Source organism: Berghia stephanieae, chromosome 3 (assembly GCF_034508935.2).
Source record: "Berghia stephanieae isolate SIO BIC M18660-M18661 chromosome 3, UCSD_Bste_1.3, whole genome shotgun sequence".
Classification (NCBI taxonomy): Eukaryota; Metazoa; Mollusca; class Gastropoda; order Nudibranchia; family Aeolidiidae; genus Berghia; species Berghia stephanieae.
Genome location: NC_088362.1, coordinates 75200815 through 75226322, shown reverse-complemented (window position 1 = coordinate 75226322; position 25508 = coordinate 75200815). Strand labels below are relative to the sequence as shown.

Here is a 25508-nt window from a genome sequence, read left to right as displayed (position 1 = left end):
CTTTTGTCACCTTGCAAAATGTAGCTTTTGTATATTCTTCGTGGAATGGAATTGTTTCGTATGGCATGTGATCCTGTCGAGATTCCGCGATGGAAATAGTCATGGTCTTATGTTAAAAGGTAAAGTTTTTCTAAGCCTAGCAAAATATAACTGGAGTGATATGAACTCCGTTCTTACTAAAATAGAACTTTAATAAAATAAATGTGTATCATCGTTAATGTGACAGAAATCTTGATTTATATTTAACCATTTAACTACCGTATTCTGGAAAACATGTATTTAAAAATTTTGCGAGAAAACTCGTCCTTCAAATATCGATCGATTTAAATGATCCCTATCTTGGCAAAAACTATCAAACCTGGTACGTGCTTTACCCTGAAATAACACCGATTTGAGTTGTGGATCACATGTTTAAGTTTTGAAGAATTTATCGGAATACGAAATGTCCTATAGTAGTCCATCAGAGCCATTAGGCCCATGGAGCCGGAGCTTATCCCAGGTTCTACATCGTCAACCCTGACAATAGCAATTACTTGCTCCCGTTTTTATAGGGCGCTTGTTTATAACGTACTTTCCGCAATGTCTAACAGACTAAGCTACCCAATCACTGCTGGGTGGACAGGGATCAGAAAAATAATCACGATTTCACCCGGGATCGATCTCGGTCCCTTTGTGTGTGAAGCCAATGCTCTACCAACTGAGCTATCGGAACTCCGCGAAATGCTCTAACTTCATCCTTAGTTGTTTGTTTTGTAATAGATAGATAAATGCAATTACGTCAATAGGGTATGTATGTGGCTGAAAAGCGACGGATAGATTATTGTTTATACAGTGCTTTAATCAGAAGGAAATAAATTTGATTTTTTTTTTTCACAAATCAAAAGATATTTATGTTTGTATGAGAGATAAGGATAGGTAAATAAAAAGAATGTGAAGGGGGATGGTTTCTTTTAAATAATATTATCTGGATCATTCAATAAAGTAAGGTGTTTTGATAACTATTATGTCGATTACCCCCCTTGTCAGTCATGGATTATCTTTCTTTTCATTTGTTTACGATATTAATTCAATGATCGATTGTCACATTAATGCCGATATCAACGACGTAGTTTTAGTTTTCTTGGAAATCAAGGATTGCCTGAAATAAGATCTCCACCCGGTTCATCGTTCCGAAATATATAGTCCTACTAGGGCATCTCTCTGGTTTTAACCCAAGCCCTGGTTAGAATCATTCGCTGAAATGATCGCAGTCAAGACAATAGATGTGCACTGTCCTTAGCGCTGACATTAATTTTCAGTATTCGAATGCGTACTCATTATCACCCATTCAGTCATTGACCACACTCAACGTTTTTTGATATTTACGAAAGTCGATAAAAGAAAATATCTGCTGATTATCAAGGCGATTTATTGTCCGAAAAAAAAATTCGCATCCATTTGTCACTTATGCTTAGATCTATCATGTATAGATATACGAGGTTTTCTTGTGCTTTCTGTTTCTCAGCCTGTTCAGCTTATGCAATATATAATATATATATATATATATATATATATATATATATATATATATATATATATATATATATATATATATATGCATAATATATCACACACACATATAATATACACTGACACACACCTCCCCACACTCACGCCGTTCTGCCGATTATTCAATAACGTAAAGATATTTCAGCCACTGATTTATCTAGCCGTCTCCAGGAAATCAACTCTGAAAAAAAAACCCCACAAACAGAATTAATAATTAAAAACAAAATAATATTTGTTCTTTGGAATGGACAAAACACAGAAGCGTCTAATCCACTCAGTTGCACGAAACAAGCAGTATGATATGTCTGGGAGACACGTGCTATACGTGTCTCCCTTGCTCACTCTTGAGCCCAATAATAAACTAACATAAAAATCGCAAAATTGCATCGCGGCTCGACTCGTTTTAACCCCAAAACGACGACACGGAATTTCTTTCAAATTGTTATAGCGGTAATGTGGTCTTGTGGTATGGCACTCTAATTTGGACCGAAGGGTCCAAGGTTCGATCGAAGCCCGGCCTAATCTCTAAACTCATAGCTGAGTCCTTGGAAAATGCTCTTTACTCACATTCTGTCAACGTACTTAGATGTAAAATGAGTACCTGGCCGACAACAGCGTTATCTATGTCGAAAAACAAAAATGATGTAATCACCAAACAGGCATCATGTCTCGTCCTACATGTTGAGTGCTGCTGCTGCTGGCCCTATATAAAGCGATGTGAGTATGTTCAGTGGATATTGCGCTATAATATTAATACTCTATTTAATTTTAAAAGAAGAATTCTGACCTCACTCGTATTTATTCATTTCTGATCTGTTTTCACAAAGAGAGCAGTAGCGTCGATAGAATTCGAATAGCAGTAATGTTGCTGCTCTCTTGGGATAAGATGTTATAGTGCCAAATTGGGGACCTTTTGGCTCATATTATTTTTGAGGAGCATTCGCCTCGTGGATAGGACTCGAGTTTAATTGAAGCTCGAACAGCATTAATGATGCTGCCCTCTTGGGAAAAGATGTTGCGATGTTATAGTGCCAAATTGGGGGACATACTAGCTGATATTATTTTTGAAGAGCACTCGCCTCACGAGTTAAAGTATCTTTCTGACTTCTCACTCCACTTAGTGGGTAAAAGGTATCTGGGTCTGTTAGATCTTGGGGAATGTGCTTTACGATAATACCCTCGACCTATCCAAACTGTACCAAGCAATCATCATTGTCCTTTTGACGCAACAGAAATCGGGATCAGCTCCAGATCAATATGAATTATGAAGAGATACGTGTGTCAAATTAGGGCAAAACCAAACCCCGGCGTTTAAGGTTTAATGATATAATATCCTGATAAAAAATAACGAAATGGCCAGTAACTCCAAGACGTAGACGTGTGAGTAAACCATCGTCCTTGATAAGATTGCCTGCCTTACGTGTGGATTGAGTGATTTCGTGATTGAATATTACGAGATGAACTGATGGAAGTAGCGGAACTGGAGAAGTGATTGCGTTTAACACTATATAGAGGATTGGAGATAGATGAGATGAAATGAAAGAGAGAAATAAAGAAATGGAGAGAGAGATAGAGGGAGAGAGAGAGAGAGAGAGAAAGAGAGAGAGAGAGAGAGAGAGAGAGAGAGAGAGAGAGAGAGAGAGAGAGAGAGGAGAGGGATGGGGGCGTGGAGAGAGAGATGGGGGAAGGTATGGAAGAATGAAAAGACAATGTGATTGTTGATGTCTTCTCGAAGACAGATAGGTAGAATGGTTGAGAGAGAGAGAGAGAGAGAGAGAGAGAGAGAGAGAGAGAGAGAGAGAGATAGAAAAGAGGATGGATGAAGGATAGATAGAAGATGAGATGAGATAGATAGATAGATAGATAGATAGATAGATAGATAGATAGATAGATAGATAGATAGATAGATAGATAAATCGATAGAGAAAGAGAACGAGAAAGGAAGGTATGGAAGAATGAAAAGACAAGGTGGTTGTTGATGTCTTCTGGCAGACAGCCTATTCTGCCGTACTCTGGAAAAACACATATTTAAAATTTTGGCCAGAAAACTCGTCCTCCAAATATCGATCGATTTAAATGACTCTCATCCTAGAAAAAACTCTCAAACCCGGGACTTCGTCGAAGTCTCGGGTTTGAGAGTTTTTGCCAAGATGAATCATTTAAATCGATCGATATTTGGAGCACGAGTTTTCTGGCCAAATTTTTAAATATGTGTTTTTCCAGAGTACGGTTATTTTCGCCACGGCTCATCCTTTGCAGTGGAGAAAAGAAAACAATAATAATAATAGGAGAAAAAAATACAAGACTAGATAGATGAGTCATGAACAACCAGAGCACACGTCTTTGCTGGTGTTTGATTTCTTATGCTTTGTTTTAGATTCATTATCATTTTTCTTAAGGAACGATGCAGACTAAATATTGGTAAAATGTCATTTTTTTGTTAATATAATCTGATGTAATTTATCATCATCATCATCATCATCATCATCATCATCATCATCATCATCATCATCATCATCATCATCATCGTCATCGTCGTCGTTGTTGGCATTATTTTTGTCATCATCTTCATCATATCATCATCATCATCATCATCATCATCATCATCATCATCATCATCATTTTATCATCATCATCATCTCCACCATCATCACCAGAATCAAATTCATCATCATCGTCATCATCATCATCATCATCATCATCATCATCATCATCATCATCATCATCATCATCATCATCATCATCATTCTAGCGTTCATAATGATGTTATTGAAATAATAATGAAGACACAATCCGATAATTATTGCTAATTTTATCAATAAAAAAAATCCGAACTGGTCATCTGTATACTAAATTGTCAAAGAAGAATACAGAAATATTTGTATTGTGTGTGTTGGAAGGAGGAGGGGGGGGGGGGGGGGGGTGAAGGAATGGCGGTGTTGTGGAATATGAGGTTTTCCATTTTGTGTGGATGCTTTCAGTAAATGTTGGAAATCGACCTCTTATAAATAATTCTGTGGACTTACACCCTATTATCTCATGAATATGCATAACTACTTTGAGGGATTTCTATACATTATTCATTGTCTGATGATAACTAACTACTATCATCAACAAAAGTCACTTAAGTCTGATGCTAATATCAGAGGTTATCGTTCGTAAATCGGCCAAACACTTTTTAAAGAAAATAGATAATAAAAAATTGTTTCAAATTTCGCATTAGACAAAATTAAAAAAAAAAGAATATGTTAACTTCAGACAAAAATAAAACACTCACCTTGGAATGTTTCAGTCTCAAAATCTATCCCCAGCCTACAACAAAAACGTTTATTACGGTTACACTTATAACGTATTCATAAAAAAAAATTGACTATAAATTTTAGTTTCAAATGACGTATTGGCCAAAAATAAATATAATATCAACTCGAAACAAAAACAAAATACTATGTCGGAACGTTTCGAGCTCAAAACTATGCCTTAGCCAACGAGAACAACAACAACAAGAAACAAAAAAAAAACAAAAAACAAACAATTTAAACGGCAATACTAATGGATTCCAAAGTAATTCGCCAGATCTTAATTAGATCCAGCAAAACAGTGTGGCTTTTTTTTTTTTTTTTTTTTTTTTTAGATATTCGAAAATATTGGTTTTCTTTTCTATAGCAATCGAGTATTGAGTAAAGGATAAGAAAAGAACAGGATTCAAAACGATGATCATACCTGCTACTTACCGTAACTATGCTTGTTTTGAAATGATGTTTTTAGGGAGGTTGCCACATTCTGTTGCGTGCATTGATGGACTGGAACGTAGCGTTGAAACAGGTGTGGAATTGTGTTTAGTCTGTGCATAGAGTCATTAAGATGCGCGTTTTTGTTTTATTTGTATCTTTAAATACCATTATGTTTTCTGTCTTGCATGTCTGTTAAGGTTTTCTTATTAATGGCACAAGGTCGCACCTCGAGGTCGTATACCTTTAAATCGCAATTTGAATTAGTCTGTAGATTGTTAAACATTTTTATTTAAATAACCAAAAATTAATTGAATTAACTTATTTTATCTTTAAATCAGTAACTATACTGTCATGCACTGAAAAAGGTTTTTAAAATAATAAAATTGGCCAGACAAATTTACTTCACAATATTATGTCTATAGTTAAATGATTCTCAACCCGGCTTTCACCTGTTGGTCCCGAGTTCCAAGTTTCGCTGAGGGGCATAATGAGTCTTTGGGGAAAAAAAACTTATTGTTCATATTTTCTCATATTTTACTGATATCGCACCATACATATAACAGGAGCGTTGTCTTCATATTACACACCATATAATATATAACATTGAATTCTTTTAGGAATTGAATTTATACCACGACGCAATATATCCATGTTTTACAGATAAGATGCTCGTAAATAAAATCAACCACATTTCCTCACTATCAAGAATATATATATATATATATATTATATATATATATATATATATATATATATATATATATATGTGTGTGTGTGTGTGTGTGTGTGTGTGTGTGTGTGTTGGGCGGGAGGGTGAGTGTGGGTAGTGTGTAGGTGGGAGTAACTCTAGAATGTAGATTTTAAGTCATTAAATTATTATCTAGGCGATTGTCATAAATAATAATTTAAATACTTACAGAAAAGGATGAATTAATAGGATATATCTTCATGAATTTTCTAACAGGGAAGTTAATTCTATATACAACTCTGTTTCTCTCGGGAATACGACGTGGAACGTTGTGCAATTTTAGAGTTTATTTTATCAGAGAATTTCTATTCAATTTCATCTTTGATACTGCGTTAGTTCCATTTTTTTTTTTTGTGAGCGAGCGATCGCAGAGCTACTTGACTCGGGTGTCAATGAGTACCTGGCTGCTGGCAGTGACGGATATTAAAAGGATGTTAGTACTTTAAAAAAAAAAATTGTCTTTACTACAAAACATTAAATCTCATATTTTTGATCACTTAAACTCAAAATACACTTTTTTTTGTTATCGCATAATACCAAATAATTATTTATCGGTTAGTCATATTGCACTTAAAAACAAAATAGAAACAAACACCCTTTGAGCGCCACTTTATGGAACGACACGTCTAATCGCCGATGGCACAACGATAAAATAACAAAAGCGGAAGTATTGCGAGAAATGTAACCCGGAGATACTTAACAACAAAAAAGGAAAGGAGCGCTGGAACGAAGGAAACTTCAGAACTGTGAAGAAAGGTGTAGGGAATGCGAGAGGCGATAACTGGTATGAGAATGCAAGGAAAACAATGGCGTGTGGGTTATTCCAGCGATCTTCCGTCAAGTGGGCGTCTTTCCATCTAGGTTAATAACGATGTATATTGTCATTTTTAGCTGATTCATTGGATTGCACAGATCGCCATTGGATGACCAGGTGGTTGCAGTTTACAGAAGCATTGCTAAACTCGATGACCAGTGGGTTAAAGGGGATTAGGATGCGTGTGCAATGATATATTTAAAAAAAAATCAATGAATAAGTTAATTTGCATGCTTCAATGTAAACAATTAGCATAAATAATATAGATGTTCCGGAATTCCCCTTTTTCTAGAATAATATGGAGAGAAATGGGAGGAGGTGATAATCATTTTTTCTCTCTTGCAAAAGCATCTTTTCTCTTATGTAATTATATGCGATAGCTCCTGCTTGAAACTTGATCAATCTAAAACAAACAAAACAACTAAAACAAAATATGTTCCAATTTATTCAGTAAATATTCCATTTTTTAAAATCTAATACACCCGCTCATCTATGAGTCATAAACTGTATATAGGTATTCATAATTAGATTTCCATATATAGTATTGGAATTGATATTAAAATAATTTTAATACATTTTAGCACTTATAACTTATATGACACGCATAATTATAATTCTTAAGTTTTAAAGATATCTATTTTCTATTTTTCATAGTTTTGTCACTGAAATGCCGAGATCATAGTATTATAATTTATGCTTCACCATGCGTCATACACTTCTTCAAGCCAAATGACAAAACCACTGATATATTCTTCATTGTTTCCGGTCTTATGTATTTTAAATAACCAGGAATTTTCCAGTTCAGGTCTAGTTAATCTCACCGCCATTTCTTACATGTTCCACCAAAACCTGACTTCTATTCTTACATGTAACAATCATCCGTTCTTCTCTGTTATCTTGGGATTTACCCACAGCAACTCTACCCAAATGACTATCGCATCTTCTCGTCGTAAATTTGTTTGTTGAAGCTGATGATGTGCCGGAACAAGATGGTACGAATCGCTCTTCTAAAATACGAAGCTTTGATGTTTTCCTTGCTCACCCCCGTCGGCACGTGCCCTCCTTCATTCCTCACCAGCAAGTAACGCCTTAGAAAGTAGAATGGGCTAATTTACCGGAACACCTGGTGCGACGAAGAGACTTCTTGTTAAAAAATCTTAATTCAACACGCTTTTAAGGTTAAAAGGAAAAACGGATTCTAAATGATGTTTAAACCGTTTTAAATGAAGCGTTAATTGATTGTTTAAGTTAGGGTTATGTATTTTTTCACGGTAGATTTAATTCGTATAGATAGTAACATCGAAATTAACACTTTACTCGAATTGTGATTGGGTGGGGAGTATTTTTATGCCGTTTTTTAATAGAAAACTTTTTTTAAAAATTGACTAGATAACTTTTACTTCAAATCTCTATCGATTTAAACCACCACGCTCACCGGTGGGTCTGGTTTTAGACTTATAGATAGAACGAAGTTGACGTCACTGAGGCCTTTGTTATTGTTTTTTGCCGTCCTTTTTTATGAGTAATTCCTACTAAACTGTATTAACCAGACTATAAAAGTTCCACATAGTTTTGTGTGTTGGTCCGTTATACTTCCGGATGGCAATGTTTTGAGTTTCTTAACCAATCACACACTATCTATATTTTAATCGATTGTTTGAAGTAAAAGTTTTTCTTTCAAAATGAAAACACAAAATGCTTTTCATCAGAGATGATTATTCAGATCCTTGGTTTGGCTTATCAAACAATTATTCACTATAACGGATGATGTTGATTTACCTACAATAATTAGTTTTTATCTCGGGTAGTAAATCTCCTTAACACAACACACAAACACACACACACACACCTAAAATTAATATTTTCGTCTACTTTTACCATAGGCTTATTACCTGCATTATGAATGCTAATAAAATATTTTGTGAAAATATTCATCTAAAATTTGGTATCTAATCTAGAATATCTTTTCTCATGATTACCTTAAAATCATACTAATTTACGGTACTCCAGAAATGGTTGAGGGAGTACTCTTTAAGTTAGACGTTTCAAATGTTTTCAAATAAGGACATGAATTTTGTAAATGAGAATTATCAACGTAGCAAATCAAATAGATAAAGTTCTTTAGAGCCACGACTGCCATGGAGCTGGAGTTTATCTCGGTTTATATGGTGCTAAATGTTCTGTAATAATTATTTGCTATCCTCTACCTAGGATTCCAGTCTATTACTCTTATCCGACAGGTTTAACAGACACATCTGTCCAATAACTGTTAGTTTACTTTAAAAACAACTTGAGTATTTATATATATCGCATCCACTAAATGTGTTCAAAGCGCTTTACATCTATCTAACAGCAACACTTAATATGTAGACAGGCATGAGGACTATAAGGCGATATTACAATTTTTTCCTACGGAAGAAACGCTGTTAATGGTCAGGTACTCAATTTTTACATCGATGACTGTGAGAAAATGTGGGTAAAGAGCCTTTGCCAAGGACTCAACTATGCATCGCTCAAAGTGAGATTCGAACCCTGGACTTACAGGTCAAGAAGCGAATCTCATGCCAAAAGACCACATAACCGCACACTTATGCATACTTAAAAGGCACACTAGAGTTGTGCATGATAAATCATTCCTATTTGGAAAACAAATCAGACACTTAAGCGCGACATACCTGTATATTTTGGCTTCAATCTGCAGAAACGAATCTAACTTGTTTTGTTTTGTTATGTTTTGTTATGTTTTGTTTTGTTTTGTTTTGTTTTGTTATGTTTTGTTTTGTTTTGTTTTGTTTTGTTTTGGTTTCCTCCTTTATTTGTTTTGTTTATCAAACACGTGTAATCCAACTCGAGTACCCCCCTACTTTACAACATGCACCACTGGTCCATACGTTCAATCGTTTACATGTCCTGGGTATGGGATGGTCAGCACTGGCCACTGACCGGACATGACTCCGAGAGAGTCCCTAACTGACCGGAACTATTGGTTTACTCTAGTGGCCATCCGACCTTTCTGTCTTTGATTTCATTTTAGCTCTGGGCTGTTTGGCGAATGTTTCCGTCGCTTTGTGGTTGTTTTATGGAATATTTTTGGAGAACCCAATAATAGACATCTAATCTCTTGGGATCTCTCTCTCTCTCTCTCTCTCTCTTTCTCTCTCTCTCTCTCTCTCTCTATCTATCTATCTATCTATCTATCTATCTATCTCAAAGTGAACACCTCCCTTCCTATTATACATCATATACATACAAGACAACCATTCTATCTATCTATCTATCTATCTATCTATCTATCTATCTATCTATCTATCTATCTATCTATCTATCTATCTATCTATCTATCTATCTATCTATCTATCTATCTATCTATCTATCTATCTATCTATCTATCTATCTATCTATCTATCTATCTATCTATCTATTATATTAACATGTCATCTGATATATCTATCCAAAATCAAGCAGCGCATACACGACATGATCCTCAGGGGTTAGGTGAAGTTAGTAACGGGTAAAAAAAATCGGATAAAATCCTACTCACTCTCACACAGACTTGATCCCTCCCTCCCTCTCTTCCGTTCTCTCTATTTCTCTTCCCCCCCCCCCCCCCCCACCAACTTGCCCTCTCACAATTATTGACATCCACTGCCGAACCATTCTATCCATATGTGGGGGGTCTATTTGGGATAGGTAGGACGTTTGGTATCTGGTACTGTTTTATGTTTATATTCTCGCTTTGTGTCGGGTTCAGACGAGGCCAGATGACGATTTTATCGACTTATACATCTGTTTGGATGTAGACCCGACTATCAGTAAACAGTCATCTACGATAACAATATCCCATCTATATCCAGCTGTCTATCGGGATATATCTCATAAACATTATGTAGATCGCTCGATAATTTCCTTGTCTCCCAGTACATCAGGTCTCCTTTCGTAGTCACGACAAGGCCCATTTAACCAATCATATTGGGAACTAAAGTGTCAAACGTTTTGTAATAATTTCATGCTATCCTTTTGACAGGATTCGTATCTTAAATTATTTTTTTGTCAGATCTTCAACCCCCCCCCCCCCCCCCCAAAAAAAAAAAAAACAAAAAAAAAAAAAAAACAAAAACAAAAAACAAAAAACAAAACAAAAAACAACAACACCCCAGCGATCTATTATTATTGGGTAGACTGAAGAGTTAAAAGAAAATTTAAAGGAAGCAACCTCTTTCCTATCGTGGCAAAAACTACAATCTCCAATTATTTGCCACGTTTACTAAAAAATCACTCCTAACCACCCGACACACCCCGATAAATTACTGGATTGAGACGACTGGTCACAAACAATACAATACAACACAATATCTCAAAGGCGAACACTCACTCTGAAAGCTCCTTATTCCTCACCCAAACTGTTTACTTTGTTTTACGAGGTTTTTACCGTTGATTGACATTAGGCGTTCACCTGCCCTTCCCTAGTACTTTTAACCAGCTACCTGCCGTACCCTGGAAAGACACATATTATTTAAAAATTGACCAGAAAACTCGTCCTTCAAATACCGATCGATTTCATTTAAATGATCCTCATCTTGGCACAAACTTTCAAACCGGGGACTTTTTGCCAAGACGTGAATCAATTAAATCGATCGATATAATTTGAAGGACGAGTTTTCTGCCCAAATTTTTAAAATATGAGTCTTTCCAAAGTACGGCAGTTAACTGGTTAAAGTTTACGTTGGTCTAAGGTCGGCACCTGTTAAATGAGTTTGTTATTCCAGCTAAAATCACCTCGGCTCACAAATGGATTTGTGGACTACTTCGATTCAATCAAACTGGACAGCGTTAATAGGGACGATGGCCGGCTTTGAATTATCCCCATTTATCTCTTTTCCCTATCCCTCTTAGTCTTCGTGGTTTTTTTTTTTGTTTGTTGTCTTTTAGGTATAACGCTTATCTTCTAACCTCGTGATCCTTAGTTCGAACATTCTATAGTAAAGGAAAAAAAAGTATCACTTCAGAGCCATAAAGTCCATAAAGCCAGAGTGTATCCCGGTTTCTATAGCGTGAAAGTGGCAATGACTGTTGGTTGCTACATTTTGATAGAACGTAAAGTACTTTCCGCCGGATCTGACAAACCCTGCCACTCAGTCCTTGCTGGGTGGACATGGGGGGGGGGGGGGGGTTTAAAAAAAACAAAAACAAAACAATCTCGTCTTCACCCAGGATTAATCTCGGTCCCTTTACGAGTGAACCCAGTGCTTTATCAACTGAGCTGCCGGGACCTCCAATCACGATGTAGAGTAATTTGAATAGACTCTTTTGTCACATTCTCTCACTATACTTAGGAGTGAAATGAGTGCTTGATCTCTGTTGGGAAAATAATATAGCGCTTATATATGTATTGCTGCTGGCTCGGTACTCATAAAGCGCATTGACCACATTCAGTTGATATTGCTCTCTATATGAAACATGAAAGTTATTTTTTCTTTCACCATCACCATCATGTCCACCACAATCACAACCACATCCATCCCTACTGCCACCTCCGCGATCAATCACCACATCACCAACACCAGCACCACGACTACCACCTCCAAGAACAACAACAACAACAGTGACAACAACAACTACGACAACAACAACAACAGCAACAACAACAACAACAAATTATGTTCACCCCCCTTTGATATTACTGAGCGCAAGAATTGTAACCAAGGATCTTTGACGTATCAGGTTTAAAGCTTCTTTACAAGTTGGTTTTTGTGATCGACTCAGTGAAAGTTCTCTGGTCAAATTAAAAAAACAAAAACAAAAACAAAACAAAACAAAAAAAACCCAACCCTATATGGGAAAATAGTTGTTTTTTCTTTTTCTTTTTTTTGGGAGGGGTGGGGGGGGGGGGGGGGGGTGGGGCGTAGCAGGCGGGTGTGTGGCCATGATGTTGGCGTTGAACATGTTCTAGTACAATTTAAAAAGATGATTATATCACTCCATTTATGTCCAATAATCCTATAACGGTATGATATCGGGATGAACGTAATGCATAAAATTGAATTTTAAGTCTCATTTAACACAATATTTGAGTCAAAACACATAATATATTATAGCAATTGAATTAAAACAAAAGCGTTCATTGAGGAGAATGACTTTGTTTCTTTAAGTTTATCCCCCCCCCCCCCCCCCCCCCCCTCACACACACCTTTTTCACCCTTAAAATTCCAAACTATGACCAATTGATTTTTAAATCTAGATAATTTTTTTTCTATATTGTGTTCATCTCGACATAATACCACTGACGCGACGCAATTGTAATCTTAAGAATACTCTTCAACAGTCGTAACGTCACTTCTTTCCTAATGACGTATGGTAACTTAGTAACGCTGGCTCTAAACTATCGGAGCAATGGCGGACGCCCGTATGAAATATTTCTCTGGCGAGCATAAAAGCGTATCCAGAGGGGAAAAAAACATAAATTTGATCATGTTTTGACTTTTACACATTCTGATCACAAGGCATATGAAAAGTTATAGCCAGCATGAAGAATAAAAGTAATGATTTTCTTTGTTTAGAATCAAGATGGCCGTCGTTGCCGGGCGGCGTGACACCAGACTACTGAATCCAATTGCCTTGTTTTTGATGTCATGCATCACTTCTCAGAAGTGTTTTGCAATGTCATTGTGTTAGCGATAAGAATGAAAAGGGATCTTGCACACTGCATGGTGTGTGATATGCTCGTTTTTGATGATGGAATAACACAAGCTATTGCTTGAAACTACCAATAACATGATTTGTTCGTCCCTTTCGTCTAACACTGCCCAAAAGTATTCGTTGTATATCACGGCGGCGACCACCAAAATAAAATGAACAGTAAGTCGTTTTAAAGAGTTACCTTGAGCACCTCCAACAACTCAGTTTTTGCATTTAATTGGTATACATCGCACTGATGTGACAAAAGTTTTAGTGCTGTGTCAAACCGTGGCCTTTGTAAAATCATAGCTTGATACTGTATGATCAAGATCCAGCGTTCTTGGATGTGGTCGACGTCAATTGGAACGACGTGGCCATTGACGCGTAAAGTGACATTTGTAAAAACTTCCTCCTATATCTTCTGAATTTGTTCTACTACCTCTTCCTCTTGCTCCTTGTCTTCCTTCTACCCTGCCTCTATTTCCTTTTTCTCCTCCTAATATTCTTTCTACAACTACTAATACTACCACCACTACTACTACTACTACTACTACTACTACTACTACTACTACTACTACTACTACCACTACTACTACTACTACTACTACTACTACCACTACTACTACTACTACTACTACTACTACTACTACTACTACTACTACTACTACTACTACTACTACTACTACTACTACTACTACTTACTACTACTCTACTACTACTTACTACTACTATACTACTGCTACTACTACTACTACTACTACTACTACTACTACTACTACTACTACTACTACTACTACTACTACTACTACTACTACTACTACTACCACTACATCTGCGACTACGACTAAAACTACTACTACTATGCATGCAATTATTTTCCGACTTTCTTCTGGCTGAGTACATCCACACCCTTCAGACATTAACGGGCACCATATTCCACGGCTAATCATATTAATATATTATTTCAAAAGACTAAAAAGCATGTTAGTATATTATATCAAGGGTAGTTTGCAAAACTATCGTATTTTACAAACGTAACTTTTCAGGAGAGTCAAAACATTTAGATACTAATATTATGTAAAAAGTGGGTCTAACGAAAGGAATGTCGATTTGACACAAGGTGCGCGGTATTTCAACGCACCATATAGCTCTCGTCAATCGACTTAGGATAGTTTTGCATCCTAATAATAATAATAATCATAACAATGATAATAATAATAATAATAATAATAATAATAATGATAATAAATAATAATAATAATAATAATAATAATAATAATAATAATAATAATAATAATAATAATAATAATAATAATAATACTAATAATTAAAAAAAAATAATGAATTTATTATACCGCCTAAACATCCACGTTAATCGTGCTCTGCGGCGCTTTACATAATAAAATGTTTTAAAAAATAAAAAAATAAATAAAACGAACCAAAATTTAAAATAACCTAAAAAAAATCCTACCCTCAATATATATTTGTATTGTGAAATTTCAAAACCAGAACGCCAATTTCAAATAGTGTTGTATAATATCTAGATTACCAGTGCATTTATCAAGAACATAATGTCCAAAGATGTCGCGGGTTGATTTAGATTTCCGATAAAATTTAAGCAACTTTCCCCATTGAAATATAGAGAGACACCAATTAATTCCAGATTAACATCTTACTTTTCTCATTAATTCATATCAAGTCACGGTTCCATTCATCCAATGTTAAAACACAAAAGGTGAAATCATAAAAACGTTTGTATCAAATAACACAGCTCATGTGACACATCAAACTATTGAAGGATTAATAATGAGTTGAGAGCTATTATTCTAGTCAAGAGGGTTATATCTAGATAGATAATATTTATATTGTTATTTCTTGAATACGCTGTACATTCATTGCGATTTTTTGCACTCATGCTCTGGATTTGGAAATCCCCAACCTTGATTTTTTTTTCTTTCACACTGGCTTGAATTTTGAACAAGTTTGGAATTTCAAACTCACCAGTCGATAAAATCATGTTACTATCCCCATAACAATTATTCTTATATCAATTTTAGACAGATTGTCTTTTATTAATAAACATTAGTCTAAAAATATGGCCGTACGCCTTATTTTGATGTAATGGAAGGAACTAAATTTTACAAAGTTAATTGACAATTTAGAAAATAGATAAATATGGAATTTTAGAATTATGATCTTTAGAAAAGTTGAATTTTTCCCCCCCCAAATACATGAAACACAATGCTTAAAATAAACACAACTAAAAAGCAATGTCTTAGCCACAAAATCACCCGACATAAGGCCGTGTTCAGACGATGTTTTGTTTTATAGAAGAGGACTTTTGGATCTAACAAAGCTTATTTGGTTAAAAGTCGAACGTTTGAATCTCGCTGTTGGCAACGCAAAGTGAAGCCCTTAGAAAGGGCATTTTACTCGTATTTTCTTCACATACTCAAAATAACTAAAATAAAGTAAGTTTTAGAGCAGTCATGTCTATCGATATGTACCGTCTTACGGTCAGGTTTTGCTGTTGGCCTAGGGTCTGCCCTTTGTAAAACGCTTTGAGCACATTTTAGTGGTCATTACCCTTTATAACATCTCAAGTATTTTACACACCAACGTGCATTTATTTAAACACACCAATGAAATAATTTATCTTATCTTACAAAGTCATGTTATATTTCAAAAGATTTTTTTAACAGAACAACAGACACCAAAATTCCAAATCGTTCTAGTTTTGGCTGTTATTCTTCATTCAATAGAGGGTCTCTGGGAGAAGTTTATTTTAAATGTTATGGTATCGCTTAATTTTTTTAGTTACAGGCAGTGTATATGATATTATTTCTAAGCCATTCGTTCACCCTAACCACCCTCCTTCTAGTGCTCATTCTTAGGATGGCGTCGGCAGTAATTGGTTTGAAGTGGGGGAGGGTGGCCAATATTCAAGAGATTACCAACTTTTAACTGAAAATATAAAAGATTTGGAAGAAGTAACTGGTGCAAGATAAAGTTATGTTACAGTGAAGTGACAGACTAAATGTATAGAAAAATAGAAATTATATAACAAAATATAGTTTTTGTGGGCTCTGGTTTCGAACCACATACTCTCTGATTGCTTCGTAGGCATAATGTATCATTAGATCGTGCTGCAATTAGAAGGTCTCTGGTATAGTCCATAATCAACGAAAATTTATATTTAATATCTGTAGCTCTTGCAAATGATCGAAACAAGCACATCGAATCGATGGACAGGAATCGAAAGTTTCACATACTAAATCTTCGTCAGCAAAAAACATTGACCATATAGATGCATTAGAGATGAAGATGACTGTGGATAACGTATTGCACTTCCCCCCTGGGTCCGAGCCCCGCTTCGGGTCTTATCTCGGTCTTTTCCCGAGAAAGACCATAAAGAACAAAAAGGCCCATGGGGATAAAGGGAATTTTATTAGTCTATTATTCATTTTAATAACTATTCATCTTGTGCAGCCTCATAAATCTTAGGAAATATGATGGAACACGTAGAAATAATTGGATATCGGGCACTTTGATTTATCGAATATTTTACGTAAGCTTGAACTTTATTCACTTTCTGTTTACACAAGAGGTTTGGGGGTTATAACATACCCCTCGTAAAGTAAATCGTTCTATTTATATCATTATCATCAACACGTATAGCTGAAAATTATACTGTGTATAACGCATCAAAGAAGAGACAACAATCACTTATTACTCGTATTTTTATGTTGAATTGTTTATATTTATATTTTTTTTTAACGAATATCTTCTGAATGGTGAGGTTTAGATGATGTTTCCGTCGTCTAGATTATTTGAGCTGACATGGAAACAGAAAATCAAAAATGACCAACTTAATGTGCGCTGTCTTTTGCATTGCGACTTTGTGGTATAATAGTATGGCATTTGGCTTTTGGCGTATAAGTCCTTTGTTCTAGTCCTGAAGCTGATGTGGCAAAATGGAGTCCATGGAAAAGCCAAGAAAGAATCTGAAACCAATACGGCATTGCAAATGATATCTCGCATTAGTTGGCTGCTGTTGTTGGTTTGTAGTTTCCAAGTTTCACTTAGCTCTAAACATCGGTTTTCTTCCCTCTGCCCTGGTGGTTCTAGTTGCCTATTAAATTCCAACGATTTATTATTTTAAAAAGTTATATCTCCTATCATCCCCAGAATCGAACCGACACATCTCTTTACCAGACTCTGTGGTCTCGAAGGCTCTGCGCTTGTTACGTAACCACCGGGAGATCACATTCTTGTGTGCTGTCCGTCAGGAGGTGGGCGACTCCGGGACGATACTCGCCCTGTCATCAGACATTAACAGGTAAGAAAAAGAAAACCCGACTCGTTGATTGCCAAGAGTTATTGATCTTGATCATTAAACCCTAATCTTATCAGTAATTGATGGTGGGATTGCGTTTTTGAAACCCATTAAGTGCTGGAGGTTTTTTACCAAGGACCTCGGGTATTTCAATCCTTTATTCTTTATTTTTATTATTATTTTTTTGTCTTGTGATGCAATGCTCAACTCAATATCCGAATTCAACTATTATGTTTAGGCGGAGAAAACTTGAGTCCTTGAAAAATCATCTTGTCTCACGTTTCTCAAATTGGTGAGGAAAAAAGTACTTGACCGTAACAGAATGGTCTCTGTTAACAAAAAATAATTATAAAAGCGCCTTACAGACTTCGCGTCTCGTCCTACGTAATATTCAGTCTTGTTGTTGGCTTGGGGTCCCTTTCAAAATGCTTTGAACACATTTGGTAGATACTGCGTTCATCTTTTTCAACAGAACATATCCGTCTGTACCAGACGTAAACACTATTCGAGAGACCGATGATAACAGTTGTTTGCCACTCTTTGGAAATGCCGTTACTATATTGCAAAGTATTGACCACCTTATCGTACACACCCGGATACTCAACCAATTCTGTTTCTATGAAGCACATATTTAGATGTTACTCTTTCATTTTAATTTTGTAAATGACTGACTTAGAATTCCCCACGACAAAGTGATAAATCTTTCCAGACAATCCATTTGAGAGTCGTAATTTAATTACTTATCGACTATTCCGAAGACTAATAATCTTATCTTAACCTCAGATCTACTGACTTACCACTCTGCTCAACTTTAGAAAAACGCGTATTAAAAATTTTAGAAAGAAAACTTGTTCTTCAAATATTGGTGGATTAAAACGACTCTCATCTTCCTAAAAACTATTAAACCTGGGACATCAATAAACTCCGTGAAGTCTTGGGTTTGTGATTATTTGACAAGACGGGGGTCATTTTATTTCGTTTTTTTTTGAGAGTACGGCAGCATAATAATTGTATAATTGCTTGGATTAGATTGAACTTAGACTTTAATTTGAAATGAAAGGTTAAATAGTAGTTTCCTTTGACGGAAGTTGCACTTCCTTTCTTTCTCTATCGACTCTTATAGATAAATGAAATGAGACATTATCACTTCATTTGCATGGCAATACGAGAATTGTCTGTAAGAAATACATTTGAACCATAATATTTTCTACGTTTTGGTCCCTTCAAATTTATTGAACGAAAAATATTTTAAAATCTATTTCGTGAGATTAATTACTAATTAAACCTTAAATTGAATTTTTAAAATAGATATTTAGATAATTTGCCTTTTCTTCATTTAAATTGCTACAAGAGGCGCGCGCGCGTGTGCGCGCAACCACCCACCCACCCACCCACACACACACACACACACACACACATACACACACACACACACACACACACACAAACACTAGCATGTTCGGGTGCAGGAGAAGAATAAATGTACATAATTTACGTAGATACATTGGACTTTTTATTTTGAAATAATTTACTATAAAGAAGGCAATATATAACATATTTGAAATGATAATTTTATCAAGGAATGTTTTCTATCTTTTTCTGTCTTCAGGTCATTGTATCTGGAGATTGAAAGCAGCGGACGGAGGAACGAGATTCGATTCCATTACAGTCACCAGGGCCAGTTGCGAGTCGAAACGTTCCCATATGGGTTAGCTGATGGCAAATGGCACAAGCTGGCCTTATCATTAAGTGGCGATGAAGTCAAATTGTTTGTGGACTGTAACCGCATTTACCAACGGGCCATTCCCTCTCTCGACCCTCCTGGGCCGTCAGGAACTCTGTCATTGTTCCTTGGCCAGAGAAATAGGCAGCAAGCGTTGTTCAGGGTGAGTACTCTACCACTTTAAGTATAAATAAAATGGGAAAGTCGGCTTTCAGAGTCCTTGTAGTTTAGAGTTTATCACGGCTTTTATAGCATCAGACGGACTATTAATTGCTTGCTACCTTTTGGATAGTACGCTAGATTATCACAAAGTATATTCCATCAGATTCAGTATATCCGGCTTCCCCATCACTGCCTGGCGACGGGGAGGCCAGAAAAAATATCGACTCCCATCGGGCATCGATATCAATACTTGCCCCTTTGCTTGACACACTAGTGCTTTACCAACTGAACTATCGAGAATCTCAAAAAAATGATATAAAATTCCCTTTAATCGTACGTATTCTTGAATACGTCCTAATTGTATATCAAAATGATAAGAGAGTGAAATATCCCGGGCTGCAGTACAGTTCCGCAAGTGTACTAGGACGAAGTGACAAGCTAATGACATAACACAATATGGCGGGTCGGATTTTACCCGGTTTGTTTTACAGTTGGTCTTGGAGTTGGTACTTAATTTTTTTCTTTTAAGAATTTGATTGTTTAATTGTTCATTCAACCATTATTTCATCCGCCCATTCGTTCATTCCTTCACTCCCTCATTACTTTACTAATTTGATAAAAAGAAAACAACAAACAAACGTTATTAAAGTGATAGTTTTTGTGCAAGGTATTATAAGAATACAGAATGGGAATAAGGGTTAAAGTAAATTATATCCTTAGAAAAAAAAAAACAAAATAAAAACCTCAAAAAACTCAAGGTCAAAAGAAATCTTTCTCGATACTAGTACACTTGCGGAACTGTACTGCAGCCCGGGATATTTCACTCTCTTATCATTTTGATATACAATTAGGACGTATTCAAGAATACGTACGATTAAAGGGAATTTTATATCATTTTTTTTTGAGATTCTCGAAAGGTTTTGAGCCAAAGTTAGACGACTGTATCATAATGTTATCTGACATCAGAGCCAAAAATAAATATTTTAAAAAATCCGAACATCTCGGTTTATGGAGCCTTAATGTTGTTTGAGCCGAAGTATATTTTGGTTTCTGCATTTAGAAACGGATATCGATATTCAGTGAATTTAGTCGAATGTGAATTCAATCCAGCTGCCCAATAACGGGGTATTTGATCAACGTCTTGGATAATGAGTCATTCCCATACATTTTGAAATGACTCTTTTTAACTTTTCTTCTGTGTAAAACGCTGTACGACTCTATAGATCATGTTGGATATCAATGACTAACGCTGTAGTCCATTGGAATCAAGTCAGCCAGGACTTATCGGAGGCCATTTATCTTTATAATAATAATAATAATAATACACATTTATATAGCGCTCATTCTCGTGTAAAACACAAGCTCTGGGCACTTTACAATATAAATATCAATTTTAAGTGAAAAAAAAAAAAAAAAAAAAAAAAAAAAAAAATAACAACAACAAAAACAATTCATAGCCAAATCAAGGATTCATATAGAGTCAAGAAAAACAAATACAGTAAAAATGTGTCTTGAGATTCTTTTTAAAAGTAGGTAAAGACTTGCACTCCCTCAGACCACGTGGTAGTTCATTCCAAATCTTGGGGCCGAAACAAGCAAACGATCTATCACCAAATTTTGTTCTTGATCTTTTTTCCGAAATTTTCGTTTGGTCATTACATGATCTTAAAGTGTAATTTTCAAATTTACACATGACCACGTGATCTGTGAGATATGCCGGTGCTATACCAGCCAAACACTTATAAACAAGACACGCTGCTTTGTAATATGTGCGCTTTTCAATGGGCAACCAGTGGAGAGAGGCCAACAAAGGGGTTGCATGATCAAATTTTTTTTTGCCAAAAACTAATCTTGCTGCACTGTTTTGCAGTAGTTGCAATTGTTTAATAGAAGCCTGAGGCAAGTTGACAAGCAGCGAGTTACAATAGTCTAGTTTCGAAAAAATGAGGGAAACAACCAATGTTTTACATGTTCCAATTGCAATATACTGACGGATCGAACTGATTTTCTTCAATTGAAAGTATAATGATTTACAGAGAGCAGAAATGTGAGCTGACATTTTCATTTCTGAATCAAAATAGACACCCAAATTTTTCACAGTCTTTGAAACTTTGATCTTTTCACCCCAATCAACACCTCAAGACCATCATTCACCTTCAACTGCCCTCTATTTCCCACAATCATCACTTCTGTTTTTGACTCATTCATTTTCAACTTGTTTGCATCCATCCACTCTTTCACATCCGTCACACATTCTTCCACACGTTTCACAATATTTTCGAGATTTTTAGTTTTATCAGTAGCATAAAGTTGCGTATCATCTGCATAGAGATGATAGCGCAGCCCATGACCAGTGATGACATTAGATAATGGAGAAGTATACAAAACAAAAAGAATTGGACCCAAAACAGAGCCTTGAGGAACACCAAAAGACAATGTATGTTGACGAGAAAGTTTATCTAAAATCATAACCTGTTGCTTTCTGCCATCTAAATAAGATTCAAACCACTGCAAGACAGTCCCAGACAAGCCAAAGGTTATATTAAGTCGTTTAATGAGAATACCGTGATCAATAGTATCAAACGCCGCCGAAAGGTCTAACAATGTCAGAAGAGAAACAGAACCTTTATCTAAAACATCAAGCAAATCACTCGCAACACAGCACAGAGCAGTTTCTGTGCTGTGGTAAGAACGATAAGCTGACTGAAATTTTTCCCATAGATTGTTTTCATGGAGATGTTGTGAAAGACGTCTGAGTACAACTTTTTCAAGGATTTTAGAAAGAAATGGCAGATTTGAGACGGGACGGTAGTTACTAAGGTCATTTACATTGAGATTTTGCTTTTTTATGAGAGGCTTTACAATTGCATGTTTATAGATATCTGGGACTTGTCCTGAGATAAGTGACTGATTTATAATATAAGTTATGCAAGGTAACAATTCAGGAAGACATAATTTCAAAATATTAGTTGGTAAAGGATCTAAATCACATGACTTCGAGGAAGATGAAAAAATTATTTTAGAAATTTCTTCTTCAGTTGTTTCTTTAAAACAAGAGAATCCCTGTGAACCCGAAAAAGGGTGGAAATTTATATCTTCATTTTGCCCGAGGTCCAAATTGTTCCGAATTTTCGATATTTTTCCCGAAAAGAAATCTGAAAATGCACCCGGCTGCTTTTCTACCGGGATATTAGTGGGTAGACACATGCCCTTTTCTTCCCTAAAAGTTCCTTTGAAACAGAGAAAAATTCCTTAGTGTCCCTCACTGATGACAGTTTTGTGTTATAATAGTTTCTTTTTGCTCTTTTGCAGGTGGTTTTATACTTATGCTTTTTTGCTATATATATCAGCCGGTCAATCTCAAGGCCCGATTTTCTCCACGATGCCTCTGCATTCCTTTTTTCCCTTTTGGCAGTTTTTTCACTCTGGTTAAACCACGGAGACGGTTTCCTGGAATTTATTATTCTAGTTGTCTTTGGCGCATGCCTGTCGATGACGTTGCGCAGTACCTCGTCTGTTTTCTGTGCTGATGGTATATCCATTCTTCCTAGTTCCTCTGACAGATTGTTTTTGAAGGAACTAATGTCTATTTTTTTGGTATCCCTAGACACTATCTTGACTTTCCTTGCTTTCTCTTTGATGCATTTGAGAGTTGCCAGAATCAGATTGTGGTCTGAAATTTCTTTTTTGATATTTTTAATTGATTCAACAAGCGAGGGTGTGTCAATGATGAACCAGTCCAAGATGTGCCCCAATCTTTGAGTTGGAGAGGTCACTAACTGAGTGAGGCCATGTTCATTCAGCATATTTTTTATAATTTTAACGAGACTATTCTGATCAACATCAAACTGAATATTAAAATCGCCGATATAAATTTTTCGCTTATTTGATGTGTCTTTTGATACAAAATCTGAAAATTCGTCAGCAAAATCATTCTGTCTCAGTTTGTTCTTTTTGCTTGGGGGTGGTCTGTAGATACAAGTGATTAAAAATGAAATTTGAGGGTAGGTCAATGTGGTTTGGACACACTCGAAACTTTTGAACGAAATTGGCCTGTTTTGTATTTTAGACGAAAGAGCGTGTTTGTATATGATGGCGATCCCCCCTCCTGATCGTCCATTTCTTGGGAACGATTCCATCTTGTAGCCGGGAGGTGTCATTTCTTTCATTATAGGTTCATCACCAAACTGACGCAACCATGATTCAGTTATATATAAAATATCGATATCGTGTTGATCTATGACATCGATTATATCGAATGTCTTGTTTCTCGATGACTGTGCGTTAATATGGCCAATACAAATGTTATGATTTCCATGACTTGGTCTTGTGTCATTTGTCAATATTTTTGTTAACGTCTGTGGTGGTCGAGTTGAACGATGACAGTTCACTGGACGTCGCGGGACTGTTGTTTCAATTACATGTTGTTTACGTCGACCACCACGTTTACAGACAATCTTTTGTTGATTGTAATGGTGTTCACGTTTGAGGTCGGAATGTGTGTTTTCAATTTGTAAACAATAAAAGCGCAGGGTGAATAAAAGTCCAACGACAGCCGACAGTAAAAATTGGTTGTGAGAACGAGTAAAAATGGCGGGGTCTTGGTGAAACATGTAAAATAGTCCGAAACAATTTCGATAAAAATGATGTCAAAACCGTATAAAATATAATTAAAGCAATATCACAATGGTATCTTACGTGTTGTACAAAAATCCTTGAATAAAAATTGAATTGAAATAAGACGTGTAAATCCTTGAAATCGGTAAAAATTGAAGAGAAATGTCACAACAACAAAAACACGTCTTGCCTGTTAGGCAACTACACAACCATATCTTTAGAAATAAATCAAATGTCATTTCTGATTTGTATTGAAAACTGTGTAATTCTGTTAGGAAAATAAATAATTCCCAACAAGACGGGGCAACTTCCTACACTTGTCACTCCAGGCTGCTAAAAACAAGACGCCAGTTTGAAAACTTTGAATGTGATTTTTATACGACTTTGGTATAACCGGCATTGTTTCTTAACGGATAGAGGATACTGAATTAAACTTGGCAAGTACTAACTCAACGTCTTGTTCTTGGTGCTTGTAAATATTTGAATGTTTCTGATTTCTGCTTCGTATTGAAACAGTGTCAGACTTTTTCCATTTTTTCCCCTTACACTCTATATAAATCATGATTTAATGAGTGACAAAGTAATTTCATACTACTGAGACACATAGAAAGGGCGGTCCTATTCATATCGATTAAGATTATGAAAATGATATAACTATTCAGACGGTGTTGAGGTATGATACTCGAATTCCGACTTGTAGATCTTTTGGTTCGAGTCCTGCTGTGGGAGACGCAAAGTGGACTTCTTTGAAAAGGTTCTTAACTTGGGCGCCCCACTGAGGGGGATTAGATATATTAATACTGCTGGATTTACGTCCCTTGAATTGCCCCATTACTGCTAATTACCTCCCTTTGTAGAGTAACAGATGCAAGTAGAGCTCACCCTGGGAGGCACCGCTATCGATAAAGCTAATTTGATCCTAGTATCATGACTATTTTGATATACAATAGAATCTGATTCTAAGATAAATTATGTTACCAGTGGTCCCAGAACCATATTATGTCAGGGTAGATTTATTGAACTTTAAAATACAAATTTTAGCTTATAATTCATTTATGGAAGGTGATATTTGTGCGTTTTGTATACGTTGAAAAATATTTTTTTTTAAAAAGTTAGATATACACTTCATTCTAATCATTTGACTTTAAATTCAA

General features: G+C 35.8%; 1 protein-coding gene across 1 annotated transcript in view; it reads left to right on the top strand.

Moving 5' to 3' along the window:
* The window catches only part of LOC144968441 (protein kinase C-binding protein NELL1-like), a 234137-nt gene that overhangs the window by 44348 nt on the left and 164281 nt on the right, over positions 1-25508 (top strand). Inside the window, exons 4-5 of the mRNA XM_078906816.1 lie at positions 17705-17855; positions 19462-19738. Of these exons, the coding sequence (XP_078762942.1) occupies positions 17705-17855; positions 19462-19738 (428 nt within the window). The remainder of the gene's footprint in view (positions 1-17704; positions 17856-19461; positions 19739-25508) is intronic.